General features: G+C 47.0%; 1 protein-coding gene and 2 long non-coding RNA genes across 36 annotated transcripts; 2 read left to right on the top strand and 1 right to left on the bottom strand.

Moving 5' to 3' along the window:
* Window positions 1-23956, top strand: LOC127926877 (uncharacterized; the record flags this gene model as incomplete). Its single annotated transcript, XM_052512528.1, has 11 exons — window positions 1-138; window positions 7257-7345; window positions 7531-7634; window positions 7723-8204; window positions 14732-14745; window positions 16355-16496; window positions 16831-16923; window positions 21341-21457; window positions 22392-22670; window positions 22757-22893; window positions 23306-23956. Coding segments are annotated over exons 1-11 (2174 nt in total), but the record flags the coding sequence as incomplete, so codon positions are not given.
* LOC127926875 (uncharacterized) lies at window positions 8936-13811 on the top strand. Of its 34 annotated transcripts, none has more exons than XR_008125350.1 (6): window positions 8942-9140; window positions 9223-10170; window positions 10250-10407; window positions 10562-10881; window positions 13026-13104; window positions 13705-13805. It is a non-coding gene; the product is annotated as an uncharacterized LOC127926875 (long non-coding RNA). The 34 variants fall into 34 exon arrangements; XR_008125341.1 differs by having other exon boundaries at window positions 9223-10249; window positions 10329-10407; XR_008125330.1 differs by adding an exon at window positions 11115-11193 and having other exon boundaries at window positions 9223-10407.
* On the bottom strand, window positions 16975-20569 carry LOC127926876 (uncharacterized). Its single transcript, XR_008125358.1, has 14 exons — window positions 20529-20569; window positions 20454-20493; window positions 20238-20385; window positions 20167-20199; window positions 20064-20131; window positions 19542-19854; window positions 19403-19507; window positions 18818-18918; window positions 18128-18340; window positions 17810-17914; window positions 17363-17465; window positions 17215-17284; window positions 17095-17174; window positions 16975-17059 (listed from the first exon to the last, which is right to left on the bottom strand). It is a non-coding gene; the product is annotated as an uncharacterized LOC127926876 (long non-coding RNA).
* Window positions 23957-23996: the final 40 nt, after the last annotated feature.

Genomic DNA, 23996 nt, shown 5'->3' with positions numbered 1-23996 from the left:
AAACAAGTTTTAAAACTATTTTTTTGTGTGTGACTGACGAAATACTTTATTAAACTAATCACCGATAAAGAAATGAATAGTCGCCTACAGGAGATACGGGAAAAGCAGAAGCTGCGACGCCAGCTTCTCGCTCAACAGGTAGCTAGCTGTAGCTAAGCTAGTTATACTACATGCGTTGTCTTCTTGTTTTTGAGTTTATTTGATTTATTCCACCTTTATTTAACCAGGTAGGCCAGTTGAGAACAAGTTCTCATTTACATCTGAAACCCCGACCAAGATAAAGCAAATCGGTTCGACACATAACAACAACACAGAGTTTACACATAAACAAACATACAGTCAATAATACAGTAGAAAAACAAGTCTGTATACAATGTGAGTAAAATGAGGTGCGATAAGAGGAGGTTACATGCTGGGCCACTAAAGCCTTTAAGCCCGAGGGAAGAGACATCTATCTATGTATCATAACTACCTTGTGAGTTGACTGACATTTGTAGCTAATGTAAACATGTAACGTTATGCTACTGTGTTTGGTTTAACTGAATAGGATCAATAGTTAACGTCAGCTATTAGACTTAACATGTCATTTACATTTAGCACATCGTCCAAAGTGAGCCTCTAGTTCGCTATTAACTTGTTGTTAGTTAACGATCGGAGTTACTGTAAATATTATTGTTATTTCGTTATTTTGGCTTATTGTGTGGCAGTGAAGTGACGCCAATTGACCTTGATTTTGGGTTGAGTGGAAAAAGCTAAACGTATATTAGTTAACCAACGCATCTTTTATCAACTCATAATAGTTACGTTAGTTATTGTTCGTCCGATACATTAGTTACTGTTATGACGTGAGAGCATTTTGTGCGTATGATTGTTGCTAAGAGACGGATCACTTCTAGATGAACCATTATCTCTGTGCATTAGAGGCGTCTCTAACTATGATTGTTGCTAAGAGACGGATCACTTCTAGATGAACCATTATCTCTGTGCATTAGAGGAGTCTCTAACTATGATTGTTGCTAAGAGACGGATCACTTCTAGATGAACCATTATCTCTGTGCATTAGAGGCGTCTCTAACTATGATTGTTGGGCAGAGACTGATCACTTCTAGATGAACCATTATCTCTGTGCATTAGAGGCGTCTCTAACTATGATTGTTGCTAAGAGACGGATGGCTTCTAGATGAACCATTATCTCTGTGCATTAGAGGCGTCTCTAACTATGATTGTTGCTAAGAGACGGATCACTTCTAGATGAACCATTATCTCTGTGCATTAGAGGCGTCTCTAACTATGATTGTTGCTAAGAGACGGATCACTTCTAGATGAACCATTATCTCTGTGCATTAGAGGCGTCTCTAACTATGATTGTTGCTAAGAGACGGATCACTTCTAGATGAACCATAATCTCTGTGCATTAGAGGCGTCTCTAACTATATGATTGTTGCTAAGAGACGGATGGCTTCTAGATGAACCATTATCTCTGTGCATTAGAGGCGTCTCTAACTATGATTGTTGCTAAGAGACGGATCACTTCTAGATGAACCATTATCTCTGTGCATTAGAGGCGTCTCTAACTATGATTGTTGCTAAGAGACGGATCGCTTCTAGATGAACCATTATCTCTGTGCATTAGAGGCGTCTCTAACGTATGATTGTTGCTAAGAGACGGATCGCTTCTAGATGAACCATTATCTCTGCATTAGAGGCGTCTGTAACGTATGATTGTTGCTAAGAGACGGATCGCTTCTAGATGAACCATTATCTCTGTGCATTAGAGGCGTCTCTAACTATGATTGTTGCTAAGAGACGGATCACTTCTAGATGAACCATTATCTCTGTGCATTAGAGGCGTCTCTAACTATGATTGTTGCTAAGAGACGGATCGCTTCTAGATGAACCATTATCTCTGTGCATTAGAGGCGTCTCTAACTATATGATTGTTGCTAAGAGACGGATCGCTTCTAGATGAACCATTATCTCTGCATTAGAGGCGTCTCTAACGTATGATTGTTGCTAAGAGACGGATGGCTTCCAGATGAACCATTATCTCTGTGCATTAGAGGCGTCTCTAACTATGATTGTAGCTAAGAGACGGATGGCTTCTAGATGAACCATAATCTCTGTGCATTAGAGGGGTCTCTAACTATGATTGTAGCTAAGAGACGGATCGCTTCTAGATGAACCATTATCTCTGTGCATTAGAGGCGTCTCTAACTATATGATTGTTGCTAAGAGACGGATCGCTTCCAGATGAACCATTATCTCTGTGCATTAGAGGCGTCTCTAACTATGATTGTTGCTAAGAGACGGATGGCTTCTAGATGAACCATTATCTCTGTGCATTAGAGGCGTCTCTAACCATGATTGTTGCTAAGAGACGGATCGCTTCTAGATGAACCATTATCTCTGTGCATTAGAGGCGTTTTAACTATGATTGTTGCTAAGAGACGGATTCTCCTTTACAAGATGAACCATTATCTCTGTGCATGAGCGTCTTAACTATGATTGCACTAGAGACGGATCGTTCTAGATGAACCATTATCTCTGGGACAATAAAAGCCTCTAACTATGATTGTTGCTGTCAGACGGATCGCCTAGATGAACCATTATCTCTGTGCATTAGAGGCGTCTCTAACTATGATTGTTGCTAAGAGACGGATCGCCAGAGATGAACCATAATCTCTGTGCATTAGAGGCGCTCTAACTATGATTGTTGCTAGAGACGGATTTACTTCTAGATTAACCATTATCTCCATGTGCATTAGAGGGGTCTCTAACTATGATTGTTGCTAAGAGACGGATCACTTCTAGGGATGAACCATTATCTCTGTGCATTATAGAGGGTCTCTAACGCCCAGAAAGATTCAAAATCCCATTATTAACCGGCTCTGCAACCGCATACCAAATATGAACAACTGTCTTCATTTACCTCCCGTTATGCCGGTGTGTATATACACTGAACTAAAATATAAATGCAACATGTGACGTTTCATGACCTGAAATGATCTATAAGCACAAAAAGCATTATGTCGCTCAACCTTGTGCTCTTAATTTGTCAACATCCCTGTTAGTGGAGTGTTTCTCCTTTACCAAGAGAATCCATCCATCTGAAAGGTGTGGCATATCAAGAACCTGATTGCACTAGCATGATCGTTACACAGGTGCACCTTGTGCTGGGGACAATAAAAAGCCACTAAAATGCACAGTTTTTGTCACAACACAATGCCACAGATGTCTCACAATAAGTTTGTTTTGAGGGAGTGTGCAATCATGTGGTATTCTGACTAGGAATGTTCACCTTCTGTAGCCAGAGAATAATGTTAATTTCTCTACAATAAGCCGCCTCAACGTGTTTTGAAAGAATTTATATATAAAATAATAATATATGCAGGAATGTCCCCGGGACCAGAGCTGTAGCCAGAGAATTGAATACATTCACAACCGCTCCACGTGTACCATAACCCAGAACCTCCAACGTTGTTTTCAAGGATCATCTCAGACCAGCCACCTGGACAGCTGATGAAACTGTGGGTTTGTCTGAACCAGCCACCTGGACAGCTGATGAAACTGTGGGTTTGTCTGAACCAGCCACCTGGACAGCTGACTGTGTTTTGTCTGAACCAGCCACGCCTGATGAAACTGTGGGTTTGTCTGAGACCAGGACCTTCCGGTTTGTCTGAGACCAGCCACCTGGACTGATGAAACTCTGACCTGGACAGGATCAAACTGTGGGTTTGTCTGAGACCAGCCACCTGGACAGCTGATGAAACTGAGGAGTATTTCTGGCTGTGATAAAGCCCTTTTGTGGGGGAAAAAAAACACATTCTGATTGGCTGGACCTGGCTCCCCAGTGGGTGGACTTGGCTCCCCTAGTGGGTGGACCTGGCTCCCCCAGTGGGTGGGCCTGGCTCCCCAGTGGGTGGACCTGGCTCCCCAGTGTGTGGACCTGGCTCCCCAGTGGCCTGGCTCCCCTAGTGGGTGGGCCTATGCCCTCCCAGGCCCACCCATGGCTGTGCCCTGCCCAGTCATGTGAAATCCATAGATTAGGGCCTAATGAATTTATTGATTTCCTTATATGAACTAACTCAGTAAGAATCATTGAAGTTGTTGCGTATATGCTTTTTTGTTAAGTATATGTCAGTTAAGAACCAATTCTTATTTACAATACGGCCAAATGTGCGCCGCCCTGCGGGATTCCCGATCACGGCCAGATGTGATGCGGCCTGGATTCAAACCAGGTACTGCAGTGACACCTCTTGCACTGAGATGCAGTGTCTCAGCCATCTAAAACAAAGATAAATAATCCTCATTACTGGCAGTAATGGAGTTTCCATGAGGTGCCAAAGAGGATTATTTTTTAGATCGCTCCCGAATGACGCAGTGGTCTGAGACACTGCATCTCAGTGCAGGTTGGGAGTTTACTACAGCTCAATACATTCTAGTTGGCACCTCACGTTTACCTCATTACTGCCTTGCAGGTTGGAAGTTTACTACAGCTCAATACATTCTAGTTGGCACCTCACGTTTACCTCATTACTGCCTTGCAGGTTGGAAGTTTACTACAGCTCAATACATTCTAGTTGGCACCTCACGTTTACCTCATTACTGCCTTGCAGGTTGGAAGTTTACTACAACTCAATACATTCTAGTTGGCACCTCACGTTTACCTCATTACTGCCTTGCAGGTTGGAAGTTTACTACAGCTCAATACATTCTAGTTGGCACCTCACGTTTACCTCATTACTGCCTTGCAGGTTGGAAGTTTACTACAGCTCAATACATTCTAGTTGTCACCTCATGTTTACCTCATTACTGCCTTGCAGGTTGGGAGTTTACTGCAGCTCATTTATTTAGCCCTGTTTTGGAGGTACATACTGGCTACAACTGGAGTAAATAAAGGTCATGTTTACCTCATTACTGCCTTGCAGGTTGAATCAACTCATGTATTTTGACATAACCTCATTACTGCCTCGCAGGCTGGTGAAGTTTACTACAACTCAATACATTCTAGTTGGCACCTCATCTTTGTGCCTTGCAGGTTGGAAGTTGAACTAACTTGGCACCTCTGGTCCTCATCCTAGGTTGGGAGTTTACTACAACTCAATACATTCTAGTTGGCACCTCACTTGTTTACTCTCATTAGCAAAGAGTTATAGTTTACTACAAATACATTACTAGTTACCTCACTTGTCTTACTGCCTTGCAGGTTGGGAGTTTACAAGCTCAATAGTGATGCTTTTTACCTCATTACTGGTTAACCTTGCTGGTCCTGGGAGTTTACTACAGCTCAATACATTTTAGTTGGCACCTCATGTTTACCTCATTACTGCCTTGCAGGTTGGGAAGTTTACTACAACTCAATACATTCTAGTTGGCACCTCAGTTGGGAGCAAAGAGTCATTAGCTTTAGACTAACATTACTAGTTAACCTCACTTGTCTGGTCCTCTACTGCCTTGCAGGTTGGGAGTTTACTGATAGCTCAATACATTCTAGTTGGCACCTCATGTTTACCTCATTAGTTGGGAGGTTAAGAGTTTACTACAACTCAATACATTCTAGTTAACAACTCATGTTTCCTCATCCTGTTTGGCAGGTTGGAAGTTTACTACAACTAATACATTCTAGTTAACTAACTTGTCTGGTCCTTGCAGGTTGGAAGTTTACTCCTAGTTCTAGTTGGCAACAAAGAGTTGGAAGTTTACTACAACTCAATACATTACTGGTTAACCTCATGTTTACCTCTTCTGCCTCTCAGGTTGGAAGTTTACTAGCTTTTAACTCAATACATTCTAGTTGGCACCTCATGTTTACCTCATTACTGCCTTGCAAAGGTTGAAGTTTTACTAACTCAATACTTCTAGTTGGCACCTAACCTCATGTCTGGTCCTCTCAGTTTGGAAGTTTACAAAGAGTGATTTAGCCCTGTTTTGGCGGTACATACTGGCTACAACTGGAGTTAAATAACTTGTCTGGTCCTCTCCATATTTGGTGAAGAGTGAACTTGTGTATTTTGAACTAACGTCTTTTGCAGAGCTGGTGAATGGGAGTTTTAGCTAACATTACTGGTTAACTAACTTGTCTGGTCCTCTCCTAGTTGGGAGCGAAGAGTGATAGCTTTTAGATAACATTACTAGTTAACTAACTTGTCTGGTCCTCTCCTAGTTGGGAGCGAAGAGGGATGGCTTTTAGCTAACATTACTAGTTAACTAACTTGTCTGGTCCTCTCCTAGTTGGGAACAAAGAGTGATAGTTAACTAGTAATGTTAGCTAAAAGCTAACTTGTTCGTTCCTGTCCTAGCTACATTACTAGCTAGCTAACTTGTCCGTTCCTGTCCTAGCTGACATTGATAGCTAACTAACTTGTCCGTTCCTGTCCTAGCTAACATTGATAGCTAACTAACTTGTCCGTTCCTGTCCTAGCTAACATTAATAGCTAGCGAACTTGTCCGTTCCTGTCCTAGCTAACATTACTAGTCAACTAACTTGTCCGTTCCTGTCCTAGCTACATTAATAGCTAGCGAACTTGTCCGTTCCTGTCCTAGCTAACATTACTAGTCAACTAACTTGTCCGTTCCTGTCCTAGCTACCATTAATAGCTAGCTAACTTGTCCGTTCCTGTCCTAGCTAACATTGATAGCTAACTAACTTGTCCGTTCCTGTCCTAGCTAACACTAATAGCTAGCTAACTTGTCTGTTCCTGTCCTAGCTAACTAACTTGTCCGTTCCTGTCCTAGCTAACAGTAATAGCTAGCTAACTGGTCTGTTCCTGTCCTAGCTAACTAACTTGTCTGTTCCTGTCCTAGCTAACATTAAGAGCTAGCTAACTTGTCTGTTCCTGTCCTAGCTAACATTACTAGTTAACTAACTTGTCCGTTCCTGTCCTAGCTACATTACTAGCTAGCTAACTTGTCCGTTCCTGTCCTAGCTAACTAACTTGTCCGTTCCTGTCCTAGCTAACATTAATAGCTAACTAACTTGTCAGTTCCTGTCCTAGCTAACACTAATAGCTAGCTAACTTGTCCATTCCTGTCCTAGCTAACATTGATGGCTAACTAACTTGTCCTTTCCTGTCCTTGCTAACTAACTTGTCTGTTCCTGTCCTAGCTAACATTAAGAGCTAGCTAACTTGTCTGTTCCTGTCCTAGCTAACTAACTTGTCTGTTCCTGTCCTAGCTAACATTAACAGCTAACTAACTGGTCTGTTCCTGTCCTAGCTAACACTAACAGCTAGCTAACTGGTCTGTTCCTGTCCTAGTTGGGAGCAGAGAGTGCGGACAGTATAGGCGCCGTTCTGAACAGCAAAGACGAACTGAAGGAGATTGAGGAGACCAGAGAGACATACAGGTACACACACACACACACACACACACACACACACACACACAGACTGCTGTTACAGGTATACACACACACTTCCAGCAATCATTGAGTGTTTCTCAATTCCTTGGGGACCACAGGAGTGCGCACATTTTTGTTCCAGCCCAGCCCAATCACTTGGTTTAACTATTCCACAAATTGTGTATGTGTAGGGCATCGTTGGATGCTGCCGGGCCGAGCTCCAAGAGGAAGCCTCAGGTGGAGGGAGAGGACACAGAGGAGGACGTTGAGGAGCCGAAGGTAGGACTGGTTCACTGAGAGGAACATCTCTGTGATAGACTGGATCACTGAGAGGAACAACTCTGTGATAGACTGGGTCACTGAGAGGAACGTCTCTGTGATAGACTGGATCACTGAGAGGAACGTCTCTGTGATAGACTGGGTCACTGAGAGGAACGTCTCTGTGATAGACTGGATCACTGAGAGGAACGTCTCTGTGATAGACTGGATCACTGAGAGGAACAACTCTGTGATAGACTGGATCACTGAGAGGAACGTCTCTGTGATAGACTTTGTCACTGAGAGGAACGTCTCTGTGATAGAGTGGATCACTGAGAGGAACGTCTCTGTGATAGACTGGATCACTGAGAGGAACGTCTCTGTGATAGACTGGATCACTGAGAGGAACGTCTCTGTGATAGACTGGATCACTGAGAGGAACGTCTCTGTGATAGACTGGGTCACTGAGAGGAACGTCTCTGTGATAGACTGGATCACTGAGAGGAACGTCTCTGTGATAGACTGGATCACTGAGAGGAACGTCTCTGTGATAGACTGGATCACTGAGAGGAACGTCTCTGTGATAGACTGGATCACTGAGAGGAACGTCTCTGTTTCATAGACTGGATCACTGTGTGTGTGTGTGTGTGTGTGTGTGTGTGTGTGTGTGTGTGTGTGTGTGTGTGTGTGTGTGTGTGTGTGTGTGTGTGTGTGTGTGTGTGTGTGTGTGTGTGTGTGTGTGTAGGAAGAGTTGGACGCTCTGTGATAGACTGGATCACTGAGAGGTAACGTCTCTGTGATAGACTGGGTCACTGTTGTTATAGGTTAACGTCTGTCTGTGATAGACTGGATCACTGAGAGGTTAACGTCTCTGTGATAGACTGGATCACTGAGAGGTTAACGTCTGTGATAGACTGGATCACTGAGGGAACGTCTCTGTGATAGACTGGATCAACCCCCATAGAGAATGTCTCACTGTGATAGACTGGATCACTGAGAGGAATGTAGTTTCATAGTGTGTCTGTCTGTCTGTATCAGGGTGTGTCTGAACCCCCATAATGACTGTGTGTGTGTGTAGGTTAACTGTCTGTGTGTGTGTATGTGTGTGTGTGTGTGTGTGTGTGTGTGGTTAACTGTGTGTAGGAAGAGCCCCCATAATGACTACTGTCAACACTGTTGTTATAGGTTAACTGTCTGTCTGTCTGTATCAGGGGACCCAGAGTCTGAACCCCCATCAGGGGGTTAACCTGTCTGTCTGTAGAGTCTGAACCCCCATAATGACTACTGTCAACACTGTTGTTATAGGTTAACTGTCTGTCTGTCTGTATCAGGGTTACCCAGAGTCTGAACCCCCATAATGACTACTGTCAACACTGTTGTTATAGGTTAACTGTCTGTCTGTCTGTATCAGGGGACCCAGAGTCTGAACCCCCATAATGACTACTGTCAACACTGTTGTTATAGGTTAACTGTCTGTCTGTCTGTATCAGGGTACCCAGAGTCTGAACCCCCATAATGACTACTGTCAACACTGTTGTTATAGGTTAACTGTCTGTCTGTCTGTATCAGGGGACCCAGAGTTAGCTGAACCCCCATAATGACTACTGTCAACACTGTTGTTATAGGTTAACTGTCTGTCTGTCTGTATCAGGGGACCCAGAGTCTGAACCCCCATAATGACTACTGTCAACACTGTTGTTATAGGTTAACTGTCTGTCTGTCTGTATCAGGGGACCCAGAGTCTGAACCCCCATAATGACTACTGTCAACACTGTTGTTATAGGTTAACTGTCTGTCTGTCTGTATCAGGGGACCCAGAGTCTGAACCCCCATAATGACTACTGTCAACACTGTTGTTATAGGTTAACTGTCTGTCTGTCTGTATCAGGGGACCCAGAGTCTGAACCCCCATAATGACTACTGTCAACACTGTTGTTATAGGTTAACTGTCTGTCTGTCTGTATCAGGGGACCCAGAGTCTGAACCCCCATAATGACTACTGTCAACACTGTTGTTATAGGTTAACTGTCTGTCTGTCTGTATCAGGGGACCCAGAGTCTGAACCCCCATAATGACTACTGTCAACACTGTTGTTATAGGTTAACTGTCTGTCTGTCTGTATCAGGGGACCCAGAGTCTGAACCCCCATAATGACTACTGTCAACACTGTTGTTATAGGTTAACTGTCTGTCTGTCTGTATCAGGGGACCCAGAGTCTGAACCCCCATAATGACTACTGTCAACACTGTTGTTATAGGTTAACTGTCTGTCTGTCTGTATCAGGGGACCCAGAGTCTGAACCCCCATAATGACTACTGTCAACACTGTTGTTATAGGTTAACTGTCTGTCTGTCTGTATCAGGGGACCCAGAGTCTGAACCCCCATAATGACTACTGTCAACACTGTTGTTATAGGTTAACTGTCTGTCTGTCTGTATCAGGGGACCCAGAGTCTGAACCCCCATAATGACTACTGTCAACACTGTTGTTATAGGTTAACTGTCTGTCTGTCTGTATCAGGGGACCCAGAGTCTGAACCCCCATAATGACTACTGTCAACACTGTTGTTATAGGTTAACTGTCTGTCTGTCTGTATCAGGGTACCCAGAGTCTGAACCCCCATAATGACTACTGTCAACACTGTTGTTATAGGTTAACTGTCTGTCTGTCTGTATCAGGGGACCCAGAGTCTGAACCCCCATAATGACTACTGTCAACACTGTTGTTATAGGTTAACTGTCTGTCTGTCTGTATCAGGGTACCCAGAGTCTGAACCCCCATAATGACTACTGTCAACACTGTTGTTATAGGTTAACTGTCTGTCTGTATCAGGGGACCCAGAGTCTGAACCCCCATAATGACTACTGTCAACACTGTTGTTATAGGTTAACTGTCTGTCTGTCTGTAACAGGGGACCCAGAGTCTGAACCCCCATAATGACTACTGTCAACACTGTTGTTATAGGTTAACTGTCTGTCTGTCTGTATCAGGGTACCCAGAGTCTGAACCCCCATAATGACTACTGTCAACACTGTTGTTATAGGTTAACTGTCTGTCTGTCTGTATCAGGGTACCCAGAGTCTGAACCCCCATAATGACTACTGTCAACACTGTTGTTATAGGTTAACTGTCTGTCTGTCTGTCTGTATCAGGGGACCCAGAGTCTGAACCCCCATAATGACTACTGTCAACACTGTTGTTATAGGTTAACTGTCTGTCTGTCTGTATCAGGGGACCCAGAGTCTGAACCCCCATAATGACTACTGTCAACACTGTTGTTATAGGTTAACTGTCTGTCTGTCTGTATCAGGGGACCCAGAGTCTGAACCCCCATAATGACTACTGGCAACACTGTTGTTATAGGTTAACTGTCTGTCTGTCTGTATCAGGGGACCCAGAGTCTGAACCCCCATAATGACTACTGTCAACACTGTCATAGGTTAACTGTCTGTCTGTTGTATCAGGGGACCCAGAGTCTGAACCCCCATAATGACTACTGTCAACACTGTTGTTATAGGTTAACTGTCTGTCTGTCTGTATCAGGGGACCCAGAGTCTGAACCCCCATAATGACTACTGTCAACACTGTTGTTATAGGTTAACTGTCTGTCTGTCTGTATCAGGGTACCCAGAGTCTGAACCCCCATAATGACTACTGTCAACACTGTTGTCTGTGTGTATAATCTGAACCCCCATGACTACTGTCAACACTGTGTTATAGGTTAATCTGTCTGTCTGTGTATCAGGGGACCCAGAGTCTGAACCCCCATAATGACTACTGTCAACACTGTTGTTATAGGTTAACTGTCTGTCTGTAACCTGGGGTGTGTCTAATGACTACTGTCAACACTGTGTTATAGGTAATCTGTCTGTCTGTCTGTATCAGGGTAATCTGAGTCTGAACCCCCATAATGACTACTGTCAACACTGTTGTTATAGGTTAACTGTCTGTCTGTCTGTATCTGGGGACCCAGAGTCTGAACCCCCATAATGACTACTGTCAACACTGTTGTTATAGGTTAACTGTCTGTCTGTCTGTATCAGGGGACCCAGAGTCTGAACCCCCATAATGACTACTGTCAACACTGTTGTATAGGTTAACTGTCTGTCTGTCTGTATCAGGGGACCCAGAGTCTGAACCCCCATAATGACTACTGTCTGTCATAGGTTAACTGTCTGTCTGTCTGTATCTGAACCCCCATAATGACTACTGTCAATCTGTGTGTAACTCTGTCTGTCTGTCTGTATCAGGGGACCCAGAGTCTGAACCCCCATAATAATCAACACTGTGTGTTATAGGTTAACTGTCTGTCTGTGTGTATAATCTGAACCCCCATAATGACTACTGTCAACACTGTGTTATAGGTTAACTCTGTCTGTAATCTGTGTGTCTGTGTAATCTGTGTCTGTGTGTAATCTCTGTCTGTAATCTGTGTGTCTGTGTACTGTCAATCACTGTCTGTAAGGTTAACTGTGTCTGTTTATCAGGGGACTGAGTCAGAACCCCCATAATGACTACTGTCAACACTGTTGTTATAGGTTAACTGTCTGTCTGTCTGTAAGGATGAACTGAGTCTCAACCACCATACACCCCCATGTAGGTCCCAGTCATCAACCCCCCTACTGTCAACATGTAGGTCCCAGTAGGTTAACCCCCATCTGTCCCTGTCATTACCAGAGTCTGAACCCCCATAATGACTACTGTCAACACTGTCATAGGTTAACTGTCTGTCTGTCTGTATCAGGTCCCAGAGTCTGAACCCCCATAATGACTACTGTCAACACTGTTGTTAACCACTGTCCCATGTAGGTCCCAGATTTAACCCCCATAATGACTACTGTCCCACTGTCATTTAACTGTCCTGTCTGTGTAGGTCCCAGAGTCTGAACCCCCATAATGACTACTGTCAACACTGTTGTTATAGGTTAACCTGTCTGTCTGTATCAGGGTACCCAGAGTCTGAACCCCCATAATACTACCCCAACACTGTTGTTATAGGTTAACTGTCTGTCTGTCATTTAACCCCCCCATAATGACTACTGTCAACAGTCATTTTACCCCCCATGTATATCAGGGTACCCAGAGTCATGAACCCCCATAATGACTACTGTCAACACTGTTGTTATAGGTTAACTGTCTGTCCATGTATCAGGGTCCCAGAGTCTGAACCCCCATAATGACTACTGTCAACACTGTTGTTATAGGTTAACTGTCTGTCTGTCTGTATCAGGGGACCCAGAGTCTGAACCCCCAATGACTACTGTCAACACTGTTGTTATAGGTTAACTGTCTGTCTGTCTGTATCAGGTCCCAGAGTCTGAACCCCCATAATGACTACTGTCAACACATAGGTTAACTGTCATTTAACCCCCTGTCTGTCCCAGTCATTTAACCCCCCCCATAATGACTACTGTCAACACTGTCATAGGTTAACTGTCTGTCTGTCTGTATCAGGGTACCCAGAGTCTGAACCCCCATAATGACTACTGTCAACACTGTTGTTATAGGTTAACTGTCTGTCTGTGTATCAGGGGACCCAGAGTCTGAACCCCCCATGACTACTGTCAACACTGTTGTTATAGGTTAACTGTCCCCTGTATCAGGGGACCCAGAGTCTTTCCCCCCATAATGACTACTGTCAACACTGTTGTTATAGGTTAACTGTCTGTCTGTCTGTATCAGGTACCCAGAGTCTGAACCCCCATAATGACTACTGTCAACACTGTTGTTATAGGTTAACTGTCTGTCTGTCTGTATCAGGGTACCCAGAGTCTAACCCCCATGACTACTGTCATGTTGTTATAGGTTAACTGTCTGTCTGTTCTGTATCACCCAGAGTCTGTCCCACTGTTGTTATAGGTTAACTGTCTGTCTGTCTGTATCAGGGTCCCAGAGTCTGAACCCCCATAATGACTACTGTCAACACTGTTAACCCCCCATATAGGTTAACTGTCTGTCTGTCTGTATCAGGTCCCAGAGTCTGAACCCCCATAATGACTACTGTCAACACTGTTGTTATAGGTTAACTGTCTGTCTGTCCCAGTCATTTATCAGGGGACCCAGAGTCTGAACCCCCATAATGACTACTGTCAACACTGTTGTTATAGGTTAACTGTCTGTCTGTCTGTATCAGGGGACCCAGAGTCTGAACCCCCATAATGACTACTGTCAACACTGTTGTTATAGGTTAACTGTCTGTCTGTCTGTATCAGGGTCCCAGAGTCTGAACCCCCCCATGACTACTGTCAACACTGTTGTTATAGGTTAACTGTCTGTCTGTCTGTATCAGGGTCCCAGAGTCTGAACCCCCATAATGACTACTGTCAACACTGTTGTTATAGGTTAACTGTCTGTCTGTCTGTATCAGGTCCCAGAGTCTGAACCCCCATAATGACTACTGTCAACACTGTTGTTATAGGTTAACTGTCTGTCTGTCTGTATCAGGTCCCCCCATGTGAGGTCCCATAGGTTAACTGTCTGTCTGTCTGTATCAGGGGACCCCCCCCCATGTATGACTACCCAGTCATTTTACCCCCATGTAGGTCCTGTCTGTCTGTCTGTATCAGGGGTCCCAGAGTTTAACCCCCATAATGACTACTGTCAACACTGTTGTTATAGGTTAACTGTCTGTCTGTCTGTATCAGGGTCCCAGAGTCTGAACCCCATAATGACTACTGTCAACACTGTTGTTATAGGTTAACTGTCTGTCTGTCTGTATCAGGGGACTTGTCTGAACCCCCATAATGACTACTGTCAACACTGTTGTTATGGTTAACTGTCTGTCTGTCATATTAGAGTCCCCCCATGTAATGACTCCCAGTCAACACTTTAACCCCCATGTAACTGTCTGTCTGTCTGTTTAACCCCTCTGTGTCCCAGTCTGTAACACTGTTGTTATGTAGGTCCTGTGTAGTCATTTTACCCCCACCTACTGTCATGTAGTGTCCCCAGTCATTTACCCCCCCCCATGTGTGTCCCAGTCATTTAATCTGTGTGTCTGTGGTAATCCTGTCATCTTAACCCCCCTGTGTGTCCCAGTCTGTGTAACCTGTCTGTCTGTGTGTAGGTCCCAATCTGTGTGTAATCCCCTGTAATCTGTGTCTGTGTGTAGTCTGTGTTATAATCTGTGTGTAGTCGTCCCAGAATCTGTGTGTTTAACCCTGTGTGTAATCTGTGTGTCTGTTGTAATCTGTGTCATGTAATCTGGTCCCAGTCTGTTTAAATCTCTGTGTGTAGGTTCCAGTCTTTTACCCCCATGTGGTCCCAGTCTGTTGTAACCCCCTCTGTAATGTAGGTCTGGCAGACATTTGAAGAGTATCCCTCAGAGAGCTGATCAGACTGAAGGATGAACTGATCTCAACCCCAACACCCCCCATGTAGGTCCCAGTCATTTAACCCCCCACACATGTAGGTCCCAGTCATTTAACCTCCCTGATAGGAGAGTTTAAATGACTCCCCTGATAGGAGTCATTAAATGACTCCCTGATAGGAGAGTCCCAGTCAAATGACCCCCTGATAGGTCCCAGTCATTTAAATGACTCCTGATAGGAGAGTCTTTAAATGACTCCCATAGGAGAGTCCCAGTTAAATGACTCCCTGATAGGAGAGTCCCAGTCAAATGACTCCCTGATAGGAGAGTCATTAAATGACTCCATGATAGGAGAGTCATTTGACCCCTGATAGGAGAGTCCCAGTCATAGGAGAGTTAAAATGACTCCATGATAGGAGAGTCATTTAAATGACCCCTGATAGGAGAGTCTGTAAATGACTCCCTGATAGGAGAGTCTGTTAAATGACTCCCTGATAGGAGAGTCGTCTGTTAAATGACTCCCTGATAGGAGAGTCTGTTAAATGACTCCCTGATAGGAGAGTCTGTTAAATGACTCCTGATAGGAGAGTCTCGTTAAATGACTCCCTGATAGGAGAGTCTGTTAAATGACTCCCTGATAGGAGAGTCTGTTAAATGACTCCCTGATAGGAGAGTCTGTTAAATGACTCCCTGATAGGAGAGTCTGTTAAATGACTCCCTGATAGGAGAGTCTGTTAAATGACTCCCTGATAGGAGAGTCTGTTAAATGACTCCCTGATAGGAGAGTCTGTTAAATGACTCCCTGATAGGAGAGTCTGTTAAATGACTCCCTGATAGGAGAGTCTGTTAAATGACTCCCTGATAGGAGAGTCTGTTAAATGACTCCCTGATAGGAGAGTCTGTTAAATGACTCCCTGATAGGAGAGAGTCTGTTAAATGACTCCCTGATAGGAGAGTCTGTTAAATGACTCCCTGATAGGAGAGTCTGTTAAATGACTCCTGATAGGAGAGTCTGTTAAATGACTCCCTGATAGGAGAGTCTGTTAAATGACTCCCTGATAGGAGAGTTCTGTTAAATGACTCCCTGATAGGAGAGTCTGTTAAATGACTCCCTGATAGGAGAGTCTGTTAAATGACTCCCTGATAGGAGAGTCTGTTAAATGACTCCTGATAGGAGAGTCTGTTAAATGACTCCCTGATAGGAGAGTCTGTTAAATGACTCCCTGATAGGAGAGTCTGTTAAATGACTCCCTGATAGGAGAGTCTGTTAAATGACTCCCTGATAGGAGAGTCTGTTAAATGACTCCCTGATAGGAGAGTCTGTTAAATGACTCCCTGATAGGAGAGTCTGTTAAATGACTCCCTGATAGGAGAGTCTGTTAAATGACTCCCTACTGTAGTGACTCTGGATAGGATCCGTCTGCTAAATGACTCGCGTGTTCATGTAGGTATCTGCAGGCCGACCCAGAGCACTTTGACCTGCGTGATCTGAAGACTAAGTTTGATGTGATCCTGCTGGAGCCCCCGCTTGAGGAGTACTACAGAGAGTCAGGAATACCCCACACAGAACGCTACTGGAACTGGGACGATGTGAGTTACTGGGGGGGTACTTTACCTGGGACGATGTGAGTTGCTGTGTAAAGAACATGAATTTATAATAATGAAGATATTTAATAGAAGCATTGTTTAAAGCTTTCTGTTGATTTCTCTCATCTCTCCCCCCTCTTCTCTCCTCCCCCCTCTTCTCTCTCCCCCCTCTTTCCTCCCCCCTTCTTTCTCCCCCCCTTCTCTCCCCCTTTTCTCTCTTCCCCCTCTTCTCTCCCCCTTCTCTCATCCCCTCTCCTTCTCTCCCCTCCTCCCCTCTCCTTCTCTCCCCCTCCTCTCTCTCCCCCTCCTCTCTCTCCCTCTTCTTCTCTCTCTCTAGATAATGAAGCTGGAGATAGAGGAGATATCAGCCCTGCGTTCCTTTGTCTTTCTCTGGTGTGGATCAGGAGAGGGACTGGACCTGGGGAGAATGGTATTATACACAGAGAGAGGGACTGGACCTGGGGAGAATGGTATTGTATACAGAGAGGGACCTGGGGAGAATGGTATTATACACAGAGAGAGGGACCTGGGGAGAATGGTATTATACACAGAGAGAGGGACTGGACCTGGGGAGAATGGTATTATATACAGAGAGAAGGACCTGGGGAGAATGGTATTATACACAGAGAGAGGGACTGGACCTGGGGAGAATGGTATTATACACAGAGAGAGGGACTGGACCTGGGGAGAATGGTATTATACAGAGAGAGAGGGACTGGACCTGGGGAGAATGGTATTATATACAGAGAGAGGGACCTGGGGAGAATGGTATTATACACAGAGAGAGAGACCTGGGGAGAATGGTATTATACACAGAGAGGGACTGGACCTGGGGAGAATGGTATTATACACAGAGAGAGGGACTGGACCTGGGGAGAATGGTATTATATACAGAGAGAGGGACCTGGGGAGAATGGTATTATACACAGAGAGAGAGACCTGGGGAGAATGGTATTATACACAGAGAGAGACCTGGGGAGAATGGTATTATACACAGAGAGGGACCTGGGGAGAATGGTATTATACACAGAGAGGGACCTGGGGAGAATGGTATTATACACAGAGAGGGGACCTGGGGAGAATGGTATTATACACAGAGAGGGGACCTGGGGAGAATGGTATTATACACAGAGAGGGACCTGGGGAGAATGGTATTATACACAGAGAGGGACTGACCTGGGGAGAATGGTATTATACACAGAGAGGGGACCTGGGGAGAATGGTATTATACACAGAGAGGGACTGGACCTGGGGAGAATGGTATTATACACAGAGAGGGACCTGGGGAGAATGGTATTATACACAGAGAGAGGGACCTGGGGAGAATGGTATTATACACAGAGAGAGAGACCTGGGGAGAATGGTATTATACACAGAGAGAGGGACCTGGGGAGAATGGTATTATACACAGAGAGAGGGACCTGGGGAGAATGGTATTATACACAGAGAGGGGACCTGGGGAGAATGGTATTATACACAGAGAGAGGGACCTGGGGAGAATGGTATTATACACAGAGAGAGGGACCTGGGGAGAATGGTATTATACACAGAGAGGGGACCTGGGGAGAATGGTATTATACACAGAGAGAGGGACTGGACCTGGGGAGAATGGTATTATACACAGAGAGAGGGACCTGGGGAGAATGGTATTATACACAGAGAGAGGGACCTGGGGAGAATGGTATTATACACAGAGAGAGGGACCTGGGGAGAATGGTATTATACACAGAGAGAGGGACCTGGGGAGAATGGTATTATACACAGAGAGAGGGACCTGGGGAGAATGGTATTATACACAGAGAGGGACTGGACCTGGGGAGAATGGTATTATACACAGAGAGAGGGACCTGGGGAGAATGGTATTATACACAGAGAGAGGGACCTGGGGAGAATGGTATTATACACAGAGAGAGGGACCTGGGGACCTGGGGAGAATGGGGAGAATGGTATATACACGAGAGAGGGACCTGGGGAGAATGGTATTATACACAGAGAGAGGGACCTGGGGAGAATGGTATTATACACAGAGAGACTGGGACTGGTATTATACACAGAGAGAGGGACCTGGGGAGAATGGTATTATACACAGAGAGAGGGACCTGACCTGGGGAGAATGGTAGAATGGTATTATACACAGAGAGAGGGACCTGGGGAGAATGGTATTATACACAGAGAGAGGGGACCCTGGGGAGAATGGTATTATACACAGAGAGGGGACCTGGGGAGAATGGTATTATACACAGAGAGAGGGACCCTGGGGAGAATGGTATTATACACAGAGAGAGGGACCTGGGGAGAATGGTATTATACACAGAGAGAGGGACCTGGGGAGAATGGTATTATACACAGAGAGGGACCTGGGGAGAATGGTATTATACACAGAGAGAGGGACCTGGGGAGAATGGTATTATACACAGAGAGGGACCTGGGGAGAATGGTATTATACACAGAGAGAGGGACCCTGGGGAGAATGGTATTATACACAGAGAGAGGACTGACCTGGGGAGAATGGTATTATACACAGAGAGAGGACCTGGGGAGAATGGTATTATACACAGAGAGGGGACCTGGGGAGAATGGTATTATACACAGAGAGAGGGGGACTGGACCTGGGGAGAATGGTATTATACACAGAGAGGGGACCTGGGGAGAATGGTATTATACACAGAGAGAGGACTGGGGAGAATGGTATTATGGGAGACCTGGGGAGAATGGTATTATACACAGAGAGAGGACCTGGGGAGAATGGTATTATACACAGAGAGAGGGGACCTGGGGAGAATGGTATTATACACAGAGAGGGGACCTGGGGAGAATGGTATTATACACAGAGAGAGGGACCTGGGGAGAATGGTATTATACACAGAGAGGGGACCTGGGGAGAATGGTATTATACACAGAGAGAGGACCTGGGGAGAATGGTATTATACACAGAGAGAGGGACCTGGGGAGAATGGTATTATACACAGAGAGAGGGACCTGGGGAGAATGGTATTATACACAGAGAGAGGGACCTGGGGAGAATGGTATTATACACAGAGAGAGGACCTGGGGAGAATGGTATTATACACAGAGAGAGGGACCTGGGGAGAATGGTATTATACACAGAGAGAGGGACCTGGGGAGAATGGTATTATACACAGAGAGAGGGACCTGGGGAGAATGGTATTATACACAGAGAGAGGGACCTGGGGAGAATGGTATTATACACAGAGAGAGGGACCTGGGGAGAATGGTATTATACACAGAGAGAGGGACCTGGGGAGAATGGTATTATACACAGAGAGGGACCTGGGGAGAATGGTATTATACACAGAGAGAGGGACCTGGGGAGAATGGTATTATACACAGAGAGAGGGACCTGGGGAGAATGGTATTATACACAGAGAGAGGACCTGGGGAGAATGGTATTATACACAGAGAGAGGGACCTGGGGAGAATGGTATTATACACAGAGAGGGGACCTGGGGAGAATGGTATTATACACAGAGAGGGGACCTGGGAGAATGGTATTATACACAGAGAGAGGACTGGACCTGGGAGAATGGTATTATACACAGAGAGAGGGACCTGGGGAGAATGGTATTATACACAGAGAGAGACCTGGGGAGAATGGTATTATACACAGAGAGAGGGACCTGGGGAGAATGGTATTATACACAGAGAGAGGGACCTGGGGAGAATGGTATTATACACAGAGAGGGACCTGGGGAGAATGGTATTATACACAGAGAGGGACTGGACCTGGGGAGAATGGTATTATACACAGAGAGGGACCTGGGGAGAATGGTATTATACACAGAGAGAGGGACTGGACCTGGGGAGAATGGTATTATACACAGAGAGAGGGACTGGACCTGGGGAGAATGGTATTATACACAGAGAGAGGGACCTGGGGAGAATGGTATTATACACAGAGAGAGGGACCTGGGGAGAATGGTATTATACACAGAGAGGGACTGGACCTGGGGAGAATGGTATTATACACAGAGAGAGGGACCTGGGGACAATGGTATTATACACAGAGAGAGAGACCTGGGGAGAATGGTATTATACACAGAGAGAGGGACCTGGGGAGAATGGTATTATACACAGAGAGAGGGACCTGGGGAGAATGGTATTATACACAGAGAGGGGACCTGGGGAGAATGGTATTATACACAGAGAGAGGGACCTGGGGAGAATGGTATTATACACAGAGAGAGGGGACCTGGGGAGAATGGTATTATACACAGAGAGGGACCTGGGGAGAATGGTATTATACACAGAGAGAGGGACCAGCTAGGATTATGAATATATTCAGATATCTCAGAGAGGGGGACTGGTATCCCCCTTCTCCCTCCTCTCCTCTCTCTCCTCTCCCTCTTATCCCTCCTCTCCTCTCCTCCCTCCCTCCTCCCCCCTTCCCTCCTTCCTCTCTCTCTCCCTCCTCTCCCTCCTTCCTCTACTCTCCTCTTTCCTCTACTCTCCCTCTCCCCCCTCTCTCTCCTCTCCCCTCTCCCTCCTCTCCCCCTCTCCTCTCCCTTCTCCTCCTCTCCCCCTCTCCCTCCTTCCTCTCCTCTCTCTCTCCTCTCCCCCTTCTCCCTCCCTCCCCCCCTCTCCCTCCTTCCTCTCCCTCCTCTCCTCCCTTCTCTCCCCCTCTCCCTCCTTCCTCTCCTCTCTCTCTCCTCTCCCCCCTCTCCCTCCTTCCTCTCTCCTCTCTCTCCTCTCCCCCCTCTCCCTCCTCTCCCTCCTTCCTCTCCCTCCCTCTCCTCTCTCTCTCCCCCTCTCTCTCCTCTCCCTCCTCTCTCTCCTCTCCCTCCTTCCTCTCTCCTCTCCCTCCTCTTCCTCCTCTTCCTCCTCCACAGTGTCTGAGAAAGTGGGGTTTCAGGCGTTGTGAGGATATCTGTTGGATCAAAACCAACAAGAACAACCCTGGAAAGACCAAAACCCTCGACCCTAAAGCTGTGTTTCAGAGAACCAAGGTAACACACACCATGACACACACACACACCATGACACACACACACACACCATGACACACACACACACACACACCAGCGACACCAACACACACACCATGACACACACACACACACCAGCGACACCAACACACACACCATGACACACACACACACCATGACACACACACACACACACCAGCGACACCAACACACACACATGACACACACACACACACACACAGCGACACCAACACACACGCCATGACACACACACACACCACGACACCAACACACACACACCATGACACACACACACACACCAGCGACACCAACACACACACCATGACACACACACACACACACCAGCGACACCAACACACCATGACACACACACTGTCTCATGGCACAATTTACAGAAATGTACCATGATTTCTCTTATTTCCTCTCCCCCCTCTCCCCCCTCTCCTCTCCCCTCTCCCTCCCCCCTCTCCTCTCCCCCTCTCCCTCCCCCTCTCCCCCCCCTCTCCTCCCCCCTCCCCCCCTCTCCCTCCCTCCCCCCCTCTCCCCCTCCCTCTCCCCTCCCTCTCTCTCCCCCCTCTCCTCCCCCCCTCTCCCCCTCTCCTCTCCCCCCTCTCCCCCCTCCTCCTCCCCCCTCTCCCCTCTCCTCTCTCCTCTCCCCTCCCTCTCCTCTTCCCCCCCCTCCTCTCTCCCCCCTCTCCCTCTCCTCTCCCCTCCCTCTCCTCTTCCCCTCCCTCCCCCCTCCCTCCCTCTCCTCTTACCCTCCCCCTCTCCTCCCTCTCCTCTTCCCCCTCCTCTCTCCCCCCTCTCCCCTCTCCCCTCCCTCTCCTCTTACCCTCCCCCTCTCCTCTCCCTCCCTCCCTCTCCCCCCTCCTCTCTCTCCCCTCCCTCTCCTCTTCCCCCCCCCTCCCCTCCCTCTCCCCCCTCTCCTCTCTAGGAACACTGTCTAATGGGTATTAAAGGAACAGTCCGGCGGTCTACAGATGGGGATTTCATCCACGCCAACGTGGATATCGACCTGATTATTACCGAGGAGCCTGAGATCGGGAACGTGGAGAAGCCGGTGGAGATATTTCATATCATAGAACACTTCTGTCTGGGGAGACGAAGACTACACCTGTTTGGACGAGACTCTACCATCAGACCAGGTGGGTCATCAGACCAGGTGGGTCATCAGACCAGGTGGGTCCTCAGACCAGGTGGGTCATCAGACCAGGTGGGGCATCAGACCAGGTGGGGCATCAGACCAGGTGGGGAGACGAAGACTACACCTGTTTGGACGAGACTCTACCATCAGACCAGGTGGGTCCTCAGACCAGGTGGGGCATCAGACCAGGTGGGGCATCAGACCAGGTGGGTCAACAGACCAGGTGGGGAGACGAAGACTACACCTGTTTGGACGAGACTCTACCATCAGACCAGGTGGGTCCTCAGACCAGGTGGGGCATCAGACCAGGTGGGGCATCAGACCAGGTGGGGAGACGAAGACTACACCTGTTTGGACGAGACTCTACCATCAGACCAGGTGGGTCCTCAGACCAGGTGGGGAGACGAAGACTACACCTGTTTGGACGAGACTCTACCATCAGACCAGGTGGGTCCTCAGACCAGGTGGGGAGACGAAGACTACACCTGTTTGGACAAGACTCTACCATCAGACCAGGTGGGTCAACAGACCAGGTGGGTCCTCAGACCAGGTGGGTCAACAGACCAGGTGGGGCATCAGACCAGGTGGGTCAACAGACCAGGTGGGTCATCAGACCAGGTGGGTCATCAGACCAGGTGGGTCAACAGACCAGGTGGGGAGACGAAGACTACACCAGTTTGGACGAGACTCTACCATCAGACCAGGTGGGTCCTCAGACCAGGTGGGTCAACAGACCAGGTGGGGAGACGAAGACTACACCTGTTTGGACGAGACTCTACCATCAGACCAGGTGGGTCCTCAGACCAGGTGGGGCATCAGACCAGGTGGGGCATCAGACCAGGTGGGTCAACAGACCAGGTGGGTCCTCAGACCAGGTGGGTCAACAGACCAGGTGGGGAGACGAAGGCTACACCTGTTTGGACGAGACTCTACCATCAGACCAGGTGGGTCAACAGACCAGGTGGGTCCTCAGACCAGGTGGGGCATCAGACCAGGTGGGGCATCAGACCAGGTGGGTCAACAGACCAGGTGGGTCCTCAGACCAGGTGGGTCAACAGACCAGGTGGGGAGACGAAGGCTACACCTGTTTGGACGAGACTCTACCATCAGACCAGGTGGGTCCTCAGACCAGGTGGGTCCTCAGACCAGGTGGGTCAACAGACCAGGTGGGTCCTTAGACCAGGTGGGGAGACGAAGGCTACACCTGTTTGGATGAGACTCTACCATCAGACCAGGTGGGTCATCAGACCAGGTGGGTCCTCAGACCAGGTGGGTCAACAGACCAGGTGGGTCCTTAGACCAGGTGGGGAGACGAAGGCTACACCTGTTTGGATGAGACTCTACCATCAGACCAGGTGGGTCCTCAGACCAGGTGGGGCATCAGACCAGGTGGGA

This window comes from Oncorhynchus keta, unplaced genomic scaffold (genome assembly GCF_023373465.1).
Source record: "Oncorhynchus keta strain PuntledgeMale-10-30-2019 unplaced genomic scaffold, Oket_V2 Un_contig_8567_pilon_pilon, whole genome shotgun sequence".
Classification (NCBI taxonomy): domain Eukaryota; kingdom Metazoa; phylum Chordata; class Actinopteri; order Salmoniformes; family Salmonidae; genus Oncorhynchus; species Oncorhynchus keta.
This window is presented reverse-complemented; position numbering and strand designations above follow the sequence as displayed.